Source organism: Apiospora phragmitis (genome assembly GCF_038363925.1).
Source record: "Apiospora phragmitis strain CBS 135458 chromosome Unknown utg000007l:1.0-2108841.0:1.0-2111359.0, whole genome shotgun sequence".
Classification (NCBI taxonomy): Eukaryota; Fungi; Ascomycota; class Sordariomycetes; order Amphisphaeriales; family Apiosporaceae; genus Apiospora; species Apiospora phragmitis.
In genome coordinates, this window is record NW_027117405.1 from 815,468 (window position 1) to 827,160 (window position 11,693).

Below are 11,693 nucleotides of genomic sequence, written 5' to 3' on the forward strand. Positions count from 1 at the left end.
TTAATAATTATTATATTCGTTTTATAGTCGAGTTAATTATTACTCTTATTAATATTAAACCGAAACTCTAAAGGGATCGATTTTAAAATAAGATTATTAAGCCGCTCGAAAAACTCGATAATTTTTTTCTATAAAAGTTACGTTAAGCCTTAAGAAATTTATCCTTTTAAAAAAAATAGTATCGATAAATAAATAACGAGTAATAAATCTTTTAACCTAGTATTTACCGAGCATTATATTAATCTCGTTAATTTAAAAAATCTATTAAGTAAATATTCGGAAAATAATGTACGCCGGTGAGTAGCCTAGATTATAATTATTATATAAGGTATTAAGTTACGATTTAAGACTCTTCCGCTATTATTAAGGCTTAAAAAGACTTATTCTATTATCTTATAATTTTACGGCCGTAAATCTAAGCCTTTAGAATTATTTTAAAGATATTATACTTCTCGGCGGCTTGTTTTATTAACGAGCTATTTATAACATTTTAAATCGCGCATTATAGTATTAACTTATTAAGTTTACAGCTTATTAAGTTTACAGCTTATTAAAAAGAGGAAAAGAAAAGAAAAAAGATAGTATTATTTAATTAATTATAAATCAAAAGCTGACTGGTTTATATACTGATTTATATGTGGTGCTGTCAGGGGCTATCTAAATTTAGGGGTCGCCGTTGCATGGGGTGACCGTAGCACCGTCAGCTGGCTTAAGCTGTTGAAATCGGGTAATGACTTGATCCAGCGCATCTTGTCTTCGCTGGTCAATGATATGTGGTGAATGGGTCAGTCGTCGAATTGAAATGTGTTTTCACCGCTGCTTACCAACTACTTGCTGAGGTATGGGGAGACCCAACGTCTGAATAGGCCCTTTGCTGTACATTATAGCAGCCTTGGCCATCACCACAAATATGCTTTGCCGAGAGAGGACTCGAGAAACAGCAAGCCATAGGACGAGGTTTCTGTCGTATTTATTTGGGGTAGTGACAGACATTTTCGATATCCATCCTCTTGCAAAGAACATGACCGCTTCATGGCATCCGGGATAGTCAGTGAGGGCGGCAATCTTGGCAAACATCTCAAGATTGACTTTTGTCGGGACACTTCCGTGACGGCCGTGGATGATGTTCATGAGAATAAGCATTGCGTCTGGGTCCCAACCGGACGTCTTAAATGTGGAAGCATTGCCACCTTGTGAATCATCTTGGAGGAAGTTCCTGAAGGAAACTGAAGCCAATGCCAAGTGCTTGGAGGAAACTCGAAAGCGGATTGTAGTTTGCTGTTTGCGTTGTTCGTCCTGAGCAGGTGCAGGAGTTGCGGTAGATTCGACACGACGACGAGCAGCGTTACTAGCGACACTGTGGGTGTAGCATTGATCAACAGAATGGAATAAAGACGGCTCTCTGCCAAAGGCTGTGTTGTACTTCCGTTTCTTCGCTGCAGGTGTGCCTTGATCCTGAACCCACACTGCGAATGGTGCATTTGGATTTTGCAGGATTAGCTCGATGTCGCCATCTGGATCGATCTCGTGGAGGATTCCGGTTTCCTCCATGGTGCAGGCTTTGGAACGAGGCAGGAGATCACATCAGAAAGCACAAATCACGGGGAGTGATGAAGTTGTGTGGGAATTGATTTCTGGTGGGGATAAAACTTTGCAAGTTTGTTGTTGCCTAATGGGCCAGTTGCGGTTCCTTGGTAATGGACTGGGTGGATTTGGAAGAAGGAGCGATGAATGCATTCCCTAGCTTGAGGTATGTGGCTTCCTAACTACCTACCTAGCTGGCCATGATTACGTACTTGTTGATATATGTCCTATACCTCCCTTTAGGATGAAAACATCACTGGAACTTTATGTAATCTTTTGTGACATCCATCGTGACTGAAATTTGATGCCAGTTATTGCACCCATATTTTTCAAGGCTGAAGTATTAGACAGAGACTATGTGATGCTATTCACTTGGGTGTAATAACAGTTGGTGGCTCACGCATTTACGATATCCAGTCTGTTTTCCTCCAGCAATTGTCACTGGGATGATGACTAAGGGGCATGTTCTTGCTATTTGGGGTCAATCCCAAACATTGTGATCTTCAGAGGTGAAGCTATTCAGCTCATCTGATATATATATGCGAATCCATGGACAAAAGCCATTTCATATGATTACCCCTTTATCTTTCCTTGGAATTCTTAGCCATGAGGAGAAATGATGTGCCAGCACAGCACACGAGGACTTTTCCCTCGGGCTCGTTCGCTTAGCAAAGTCTCTGCATCAAACATGCCCCCATTGTCCAAGCTCCATTCTGCATGATCTAGAAAGCATCTGCGGAGCTGCAGGGGGTTTCCCATATTTGCCGTGCCGTGCGGAGCACGTGGTGGTTGATTCGTTAATGCCCCTCAATGTATTTACCCGTCGTCGACTACTCCCACACGGCTCGCTCACGCTTGGACTTGAAAATCCGCAATCATCTGTCGAAGCCTGAGCGGACCAGATCACGGGTCGAAACGGTCGCAGATTGAAATGGCAAACAGCGGCTCGGCTCCTGTCAAGGAGGGTGAAGTTTGCCATCGATGGGTCTTTGGGTAAGATGCGACTGGAGGTTGGCGGCATGCGGCATTCTCAACATGCCATCAACGACTTTCTTTGCACGTGCCTCTCGAGACCTGACCGTTATACGGATAAAACCCATCGCCGTTTTTCCTGGGGAGTATCAAAACGGGCATGATCCACTCGATCTTCCCACATGTGAGACGTGAAAATAATACTTAATTTGGCCATGAACACAGTTTCTGCCCACAGGTGCACTCCTTTTTCTCTCAGTTCTGTATTCAGCAGACTGAGGCTTCATATCCCGTTGATACCATCATCATGGCTCTGCTCAGAAGAAGAACATCGTCCGGTACCTTCTGGTGGCCTGCGTTGACACTGAAGCGCGGCTATAATGGGACCGTGGACGAGGGCGGCAGAGGTAGTTCCCAGGAAGAGGCGGAATCCGCCCGAGTGATAAAGCAGAAGAATCTCAGGGTTACTACCTGCTCAACTTCGACTTCGACTCAGACTACTACCACGACTGTCGTTAGCTCAGAGGCCTCGTCTGCTCAAGATGCCGCCCCTTCCACTCCAGCTTCCGAGCCAACCACGGAGCGTGTTCACGTGTCTGTGTTTCTTCCCGCACCGACAGCCTCGACTAGCACACTTGCTTCCCCATTGGCATCCCTCAAGACGGAAGCCTCAGAAGATATACCCAACCTACTACCTTCTCCCTCATTACCCCAAATCACTCCACAAGTCTTAAACTTCGCCACTCCGGCAGAAACAACAACAACAACAACACCAATCCTATCATCCACCGTCATCATCCCACAGCGGCCAGCAGCACTGATGTTGTCGTCGTCGTCACTGGAGCGGACGCAGGCTACTCCTCCCACCGGCCACCCAATAAGTCTACCCAACAGCCAGGACAACGGGAAGCTGTCACCGGACGAAATCACGATAATCGTCGCCGTCGTGGTCTCCTTCGTCATCTTCCTCGCGCTCCTAGCCATTGCAATCCGTTGCGCCATCCTGCAGCGGCGCAAGCGGGAGGCCCAAGAACGTGCGCGCCGCATCCATGCCCGACGACAGCCGATGGCTCGCTTACCACCTGCACTGAAGAAGCCGTCAGCAAGCAATTTGCGCGACGCTGCTGTCGCTGCTGCCGTCTCCAATGGTGGCGGTGTTGAGCAGGAAGAAGAGCACGGCTTCGAAGACGATAACACGGAGTTCCAGATCGTCATCCGGCCATCTCCGGGCTATCGAACGCCACAGTCTGATACCAACAGCCCTATTAATGAGAGTCACCCTCCAATCGGAAGTCGGTGGTCAAACACTAACAAGACGCTTAACAGCCCAACGGCTGGCTGTGCCGTTTCGACTGAGGGCAGGCCGCACTGGAGTCTGGATACTGAGAAGGGAAGCATTCTATCGGCACCAACACGAAAGGTGCTTATCAATCGGCTCAGTCTCACAACGACAGAGAGTGATGGGGACGAGGATGGGTCGAACACGTCACAAACAGTTAGATGACAAAAGGGGCGTTATCACTTATCAATTACTAGCAACGATCAAATAAATGTATTTTTAGTGTGAAGCGCAAATAAATACGAAAACAACTGGCCATTCGATGTGTGTACCTAGTCAACATTAAATAGATGCAACCAGACCAAAATAACATACGCACTGACAACAACCCTGGAGGGCATTGCCACTACCAAGCTCTTTTTAGTTAGTGGCTAACTGCTTTCTCGTCAACCTCAACAAACTCCCCTTCCCCCTCCCCCTTCTGTTTCTGCTGCTGCCGCTTCCGGAACTCCCCAATCACCCGATCCCGGACCATCCGCTGGTAGTGCGCCACCCCACCCTCCTTAGCCGGGTTGAGGACACCCTGGCAGTAGACCCCAGCCGCGAGGTTAGCCTGCACCGTCTCGCAAAGCGCGTAGTCCTCGATAGCGACCCTCCTCACAAACCGGAAATAGGCCTCGAAGGCCTCCTTCTTCTCCTCCTCCTCCTCCTCCTCCTCCTCTTCCTCCTCTTCCTCCTCTTCCTTCTCGCCGTCGCCGCCGCTGCCGCTCTTCCGGGCGTAGTAGTAGTCGAACTCCATGCGCGTGACTTGGGGATCGTCCTCCCCCTCCGGCGCGGGACAGACGCGGAACGAAGTCATGCCGCCGCCGTACCGGTTCAGCGTGCACGACGGGAAGAAGTACAGGAATAGCCCGTCGCCGACGTTTACGCCGTCGGCCGACTGCTTGGACGGGTCCGCCAGGTGGCGGCTGTAGTGGCCGTGGTTGTGCACGGCGTACGGGCCGGTGGGTACCGCGCAGAAACTTCGGTGGGTGTACTGGCAGTGCAGGCACTCTTGGTAGCCGTCCACCCTGTTTTGGTTTGGTTAGCAGGAGCTTATTCATGTACGCACGTAGCTTTTGCGTTTCCTGAAGAGTGACAACCCAGAAAAGAAAAAAGAGTCAACAGAGAAAAAACTCACATGGTCTTCCAGTTGAAACGCCCCTTGTATGAAAGCGTCCTCCGGAAGGGGAGCTCAGTGAAATCAAACCGATCAGTCAGGACCTCCAACCCCGGGTAGTAGTCTTCGAAACTAGGGGCATCCTGCGAGAGAGCCACGAACAGAAGCCCCGTCCGTGTCAGCTTATGAGGGAGTGCCCGATCCTATTATTAGAACACATCATTATCATCAGCGTTATTGTCCAACGTATGACTGACCACAGAGAGGGGATGCTGAGGAAGTGCAGCTTCACTTACGTTCGTCAGGTTTGTGACCTGAAAGCTTTCGTTGTTGTTCTCGTCGTCGAGGCGCTTCACGACGAAGTTGACGCCCGCAAGCTCGTACTGGACTTCTTTCTCGTCAGCGTACCTGGTGACGGGGCCTAGCAGATACCATGCCTATAAAGTGAGGATATGTAAGCCGAGTTCCTCTCGTGGGTCAATTCGGGGGGGTTTTCTTGGAACTAGAATCTAATTACCTGCAGGAATACAGACTGCCGCTCAAGCTCGTAGATGGGTTTTGAGCAGTACCAGGATGCTGGGAGACTTTTCTGTAAACCCGCCATCGTTTCTTCTATGCTATTAAGGCCAAGATTATAAATTTTAGAAATGATTATATTCTTTATTAACGCAGATTTATGATCGATATAGTATTACTCGAATCTTTTTTTATTTAGTATAAGAGGGCTTTACCTTTTCATAATAGGTTTGATGTAGCGATGTATTTAGGTAATATTTAGGATCTTGTTTATTTAGTACTTATTCTTCTTTCTTCTTTCTTCTTTCTTCTTTCTTCTTTCTTCTTTCTTCTTTCTTCTTTCTTCTTTCTTCTTTCTTCTTTCTTCTTTCTTCTTTCTTCTTTCTTCTTTCTTCTTTCTCTTTTTTACATATTATTAAGAAAAGCAAATTTCCCGAAAAGAGCAGAATAGCCAAGAACAACGATCTCGGGTCCCAAAACCGAATAATACCCGCTAAAAATAAACCACGCCATGCGCTATTAGTAGTAAGGATGTAATGATATGATAGGACAGGCTGGGTGTGTTTCCCTATTACGGTAATATTTAAGTCCAGACAGTGTCGTCATGGGATATGATTGGATCAAATAAAGTCACATCATGTAACGGTGTGTCAGGTCTTCATACATAAGGACACACTAGCCAGAGCCAATAAGATCCTTACAAACACACCGAGTCCCCTGGTGCTCACGATAGCTATTATTTGTAACCCGTGATGGTGCTTCTTCTCCTCTTGAACGATTTCCTGGAAATGAAAATGTATTCTAAAGCTTGATGAAGGAAGCCGACTCTAATCATAAAATCCCAGTCCTCACTTGATTAACTTCACTACAACCACATTCGTTATTATTTGTTTCGCAGAGCAAGGAAGGTTTCACCTGTCAGTCGGTGACAATGTCTATTATGGATCCCACACAACTACTGCTCAGTGGAGCGTATGAGCCACTACAGCTCTTCCTTGTCGTGTCACTAGCTCTGGTCTGCATCACCTGTTTGGCCTGGATGCTTGTCAGCAGCACGCATAAGCCGAAAACATGGTGGCATAGTAAAGTGCTGCCGGAAACGGGGACCAACAGCCGGGCGGGCCTCAACGCCGCAGAGAAGGGGACATCCAGCGTCGCCATCCGAGCCGAACGGATCCCGTATGACCTGGAGAAGCGGGCCATCGTACACAGAGTAAGTAGTGGTACAAAAACGGGAAGAAGAAATGGGAAAAGCTTACATAGTACTCACTTGTGCACCCAACAGCGCTGGGCCATGATCGGTCACGCGTCCCAGTTCCCCAAACCCGGCGACTACCGCACCTACACCGTCGCCGACATCCCCCTCCTCGTCATCCAGGGCCAAAACGGCGAAGGCACGTCGCTCCGCGCCTTCCACAACGTGTGCCGGCACCGGGCCCACGCCGTGGCGCGCAAGCCGTGCGGGTCGTCGCTCCGGCTCGCTTGCAAGTACCATGGGTGGCAGTACGACACAGCGGGCCAGCTAGTGAAGGCGCCCGAGTTCGTGGACGACAAGGCCGGTGGCTTCGACTTCGCCGCCAACGGGCTGTTCCGGATCCACCTGCGGATCGACTCGGGCGGGTTCGTCTTCGTCAATCTGGCCACTGAGCTCGCGGACGCGTTCCCGTGGACTGACATCTCCAGCCCCGCGCTGCGGACCTTGGACTTTGGCGGGGGTGGTGGAGTGGGAAGTGGAGGTCGATGTGGGCTGGAGAGTCGCCAGTAAGATAGATACTCTCCTCCACTGCTATGCAAAACGCGAAGAGCGAACGAACTGTCTGACTGATGATTGACCGCAAAAAATAGCCTTGCTGCCCTGGTTCCTCGACGGAACCCGCTTCTTGCATTATCGTTGGTCCAAAAAGGCACTGACCTACCTCTGGTCAGCCCACCGTTTGCATTTGCAGTACGTCGACGACGCCTCCTTCATCTGCGACCTGGGCGCGGGTGACTTCCTCCTCATCTCGGCCCTGCCACTCACCGCCCACAAGTCCCTCGCGAAGTGCACTTACTTACCTCCTCATCGGCCAAATTCTACTACTACTACCACTACCACTCCTACAAGTGCCACCATAAGCCCGAACAAGGATGATAACGATGTCAATATCGAGAACATCGTCCGCACCGAGCTCGCCGCCGCCGTCGCAGCCCTGAAGCGGCACCGCATGGCCAGCCCGACAGCCCTTGACTTCCAGCAGAGCGCGGTGCGCGAGCGGCTCGACAAGTTCTCGCGGCACGTCCACAGCCACGGGCGCGCCGAGACGCTGGCGGGGCGGAAGATCAACCCGGCACTTCGGCGCCCTACCAACACTAGTGGTACTAACACTAATGCTACGACTTCACCATCATCGTCATCTTCGTTACATATAGCTGGGTCTAGAACGGCCGCTACCACCGCTGGTGGCAGCGGCAGCAATAACAACTGCCCGATTGATGGCTCGGGGAAGATCTCGGCGGCGCCTAGAGGAGAAAGCTCACAGCAGCAGCAACAGTCGTTGGGGGTTGGTGTTGGTGTTGGTGTTGATGCAGATGCAGAGGCCGAAGCGATTTGCAATGCCCTCGACGGGCTGGGAGACGGGGCGACAACTAGCGGGTGCCTATTGCTAGAGCGAAGCACCGAGTTGGAGTGGTGATTGGAGTAGGAAAGAATGAAGGAGGCACATGCAAGATGATGATGATGATGATGCTGGTATGGGGCGAGTGGGGGTGGGCATGCGCGCCGCTAGTCATCACAAGAATGCGGGTTGGTTGGTTGGTTGGTTGCGGGTAGAGAAATGAGAAAAGTCGACAGACATCGTCGGATGCCCTTTGCCTTTGAGTAGTAGTAGTAGTAGTAGTAGTAGTAGTAGAAGGACGAAACTCGGAAGGGCAGCAAAGGAGAGCGCGTGATTCGCCGCCGGATGACGCAGATGGCTGACATCCGTCCCCGTCGGGCTCTGCTCTTTACTACTATATATAAATAAAGTATCTGATTATTTCCAATCAGTGGAGAGCTCTTCATCCTGATAGGCTGCCAGCGCCAGCCAGCCAGCTCTAGCGGCATGATAATGAAGAGACGGGTATGTAGCTTCATGGGGAAACCCGTTGGGCGGTTCGAGAACACGACTCGGTGCTGGACCCCATCCCGCGTATCCTGGCCAGTCCCGTCTTCCCAGATCATGAATCAGCTGAGTTCATCGTCGAACCTTATTTTCGTCGCGGGGGGGGGGGTTGTGGATTGCCTGTGGGCTCTGAGAAGTTCAACAACCTCCACTCCCATACCTCTCGGACATAACCATCCACTATCACGACTTTCACAAGCACGGCGACGGCGGTTGTCTGTAAGCTCACTTTCGTCCCGGCGGCCGAACCATACCTCAATCGGCGGCAGCGTCGAGGTGGGGGGCTGGAAAAGTCGGCACCGAAGCTGAACGAGGAATGGGTGAATTAGAAACTGAAAGGAATGTGGGCGCTAGGTAGTGTAAACAATTTTCCGGGGTGCTGGGTTGGAGGAGAGCTGGGCTGGCTTGAGAGCCCTGCCTGCGCCCGAGTCAGGGGTCGCTGGCCTATGACCTACCGTCGACCTCACCCTCTCGTCAGAGCCCGAGTATCAATCATCCCATACTAACTCGCCCACTAAAACATAACATACATAGCTGCATAGGCCATAGGGCACTTTTAAAGTTCGCACTTGCTCGAAAGTCTCTTGCCCCCGGACTTTTGGACAGCTGGGGGAGGTCTGGGCGGCTGCAACCCCCATCCCCAACAACCAGCGGGCTGATTTGATAACCAATACTTAACTTAGGCAAGGCGAGAGGAGACCATCGAGATAAGTGCCCACCTGGAACATGCAACCTATATCAAACCCCGGGACGATAGCAGCCCTTGGTTCGGAGGCGGCTTCCGGCGAGAAAGAGCGAATCGGGTACGAGGTTAGATATGGGCACCTCTGCTCACATGTTCGTCTGCTGTTTCTTTCGCCCCTACTACGGTTTCTAAAACCACCACTGCTACTTACTACCCATCGTCTCCTGTTTGTTTCCCCTCTAGTTCTTCCCACGAGACTGGGAAGAAAGAAAACCGACCGCATTAAAAACAGTTGGATTCCCCCTCCCGTCACCTTGACATCACATCTATGCTCTTCCTCCGACATCCCTTTCCACGTTCCTTGGCAACTTGGGCAGCAATCCAGCAGCAGTAGTGTCATGCTCCAATGACATTGCAAGACCTCAACTCACGGACCGGCGGCAGCGGCTTGAGCAACAACAACAACAACAACAACAACAACAACAACCATGCCACGATAGACACCAACCACGGGGGCGACATCGTGGCCCTGCTCGAGTACGTGCGGTCCGGGCTGGTCGCCATGACCTTCTTCGGGGTCCTGTCCTCGTCTGCACGACGGGGCTGTTCGGCTACATCAGCTACCGCCTGCTGAGGTGGCACTACTTCTTCAAGGGCCAGCAGGAGCGGCGGCGGTCGCTCAGTGCCCTGGAAGCACACTGCGCCAGGCCGTCCCAGGCCGACATCCCGGACTACACCTTGGGCCTGCCACAGCTGAACTCACCCCCGCCGTCACTCGTTATATCGGTTCTCAGACTCGGTATCGGAATCAGTCCCGGTCGCTGTCGCGGTCGCGGTCTCCTTCCCTTGCCCTTCGTTCTCGGACTACCACAACCAATACCAACAACATCTTGACTCCGCCGCCTCGTCCGCCCGAGACGGCAACAAGGGCAAGAAGAAGCCCAAGGCTGGCCACTCCCGCCACACCTCCGGCTCCTCCACCGCCGCCTCCTCCTCCCTCGCCGCCGAGGTCGCGACCAACCCCTTCCTGCTGCTGATCTACAACCTGCTCCTGGCCGACATGCTCCAGTCCGCCTCCTTCCTCCTGAGCGCGTCCTGGCTCCGCTATGACGCCACCTACAGCGCGTCCGTGACCTGCTGGCTGCAGGGCTGGCTGGCCATGACGGGCAAGCTGGCGGCGAGCTTCTGTCTGCTGTTCGCCTCGGGGCTCACGTACGTGACCATAGTGCGGGGGTATCGCGCCTCGTCCCGGGCCCTGTACATTTCCATCGCCGTTGTCTGGTTGGCCACCTACGCCCTCGGGGGTGCAGGCGTCGCCATCACCCACAACGGACGGGCAAAAGGTGGCTGGTTCACTTGGTCTAATGGCTGGGTAAGTTTCATCATAACACCTTCATGTGCCTCTTCCCCGTCACTCGTTTTCATTGGAAGAGGCACTACGCCACAACACTGTCTCCTAGTGAAATCGCTAAATTTCGACGTTTTCAGTGCTGGATAAACCCTGACTATCGCCAACGGCGCTTTTGGCTCGGCTATTTCTGGATCTTCCTCTCCGTCTGGCTGACCATGCTCATCTACGGCGCCATCTTCGCCACCATGCTGCGGCGCAAGAAGCTGTCGTGGCGACACATGCCTGACCTGGAAGACCAAGACAGCGACAACCAGAACCAGCGGGGTCCACGTGCCAGAAAACAACCGCCCCGACCGTCAGGCCACCACCCGGTCTTCCTCGTATACCCCGTCATCTACCTTATCGTGACGGGGCCCTTGGCGACGGGCCGGATGCTGACCATGGCGGGTTACGACGTCAGCATGGGGTTCTATCTCTTCGCGGGAACCATGTCAGCGATGCATGGGTTCCTGAACGTGGTCTTGTGGTCCACGTGTATCCTGTTTATGGGGCAAAAGCAACAAGAAGAGCTGGGGCTCGACCGCTTCATGCGGACCCCCAAGGAGCGGACATACGGGAACATGGTGTGGATTCAGGGAGGGACGGGACCGGTAGTGGGAGACGGGTGTGGCGGCGGCAGCGGCGGCGATAGCGGAGAGCGCAGGGGATCGTGGGTCCAGCGTCTCTTTGGCGGGGGTGGTGGTCAGACGCTATGGCGCAACCAGACGACGGCGAAGGTCCGTCTTTGGGGAGCGGGAGCAGGAGTGGATTCTAGCTCGCAGCACAGCTTGAACCGGCAGACGACGGGTCCAGGTGAAAGCGGGGGAGTTAATGGCGAGATTTCGGAGATGCAGATTCTCACGACCGTCACCATTGAAACCGCCGGGAATAACATGGGGCAATCAAAGAACCTAGACTCTTGATTTCAACTGTAATAAAGAAGTCAAAGGATGAAGCCACGAGTTCCA

General features: G+C 52.0%; 5 protein-coding genes across 5 annotated transcripts; 2 read left to right on the forward strand and 3 right to left on the reverse strand.

Annotated features, from left to right (window-relative positions):
* Positions 1-810: 810 nt before the first annotated feature.
* PG994_007198 (uncharacterized protein) lies at positions 811-1,551 on the reverse strand (the record flags this gene model as incomplete). Its single annotated transcript, XM_066858607.1, has 1 exon — positions 811-1,551. The coding sequence occupies one exon, from the start codon at positions 1,549-1,551 to the stop codon at positions 811-813; it is 741 nt and encodes a 246-aa protein (XP_066715549.1).
* Positions 1,552-3,655: 2,104 nt separating this feature from the next.
* On the reverse strand, positions 3,656-3,954 carry PG994_007199 (uncharacterized protein; the record flags this gene model as incomplete). Its single annotated transcript, XM_066858608.1, has 2 exons — positions 3,656-3,818; positions 3,869-3,954. The coding sequence occupies 2 exons, from the start codon at positions 3,952-3,954 to the stop codon at positions 3,656-3,658; spliced, it is 249 nt and encodes an 82-aa protein (XP_066715550.1).
* A 305-nt stretch (positions 3,955-4,259) lies between these two features.
* On the reverse strand, positions 4,260-5,598 carry PG994_007200 (uncharacterized protein; the record flags this gene model as incomplete). Its single annotated transcript, XM_066858609.1, has 4 exons — positions 4,260-4,905; positions 5,016-5,197; positions 5,252-5,431; positions 5,512-5,598. 4 exons carry the CDS (start codon positions 5,596-5,598, stop codon positions 4,260-4,262), a joined length of 1,095 nt encoding a protein of 364 aa, XP_066715551.1.
* An 843-nt stretch (positions 5,599-6,441) lies between these two features.
* PG994_007201 (iron-sulfur cluster-binding protein) lies at positions 6,442-8,182 on the forward strand (the record flags this gene model as incomplete). Its single annotated transcript, XM_066858610.1, has 3 exons — positions 6,442-6,723; positions 6,796-7,240; positions 7,356-8,182. 3 exons carry the CDS (start codon positions 6,442-6,444, stop codon positions 8,180-8,182), a joined length of 1,554 nt encoding a protein of 517 aa, XP_066715552.1.
* A 2,213-nt stretch (positions 8,183-10,395) lies between these two features.
* Positions 10,396-11,648, forward strand: PG994_007202 (uncharacterized protein; the record flags this gene model as incomplete). The annotated part of the gene is made up of 2 exons (XM_066858611.1): positions 10,396-10,707; positions 10,824-11,648. 2 exons carry the CDS (start codon positions 10,396-10,398, stop codon positions 11,646-11,648), a joined length of 1,137 nt encoding a protein of 378 aa, XP_066715553.1.
* Between the last annotated feature and the right edge of the window lie 45 nt (positions 11,649-11,693).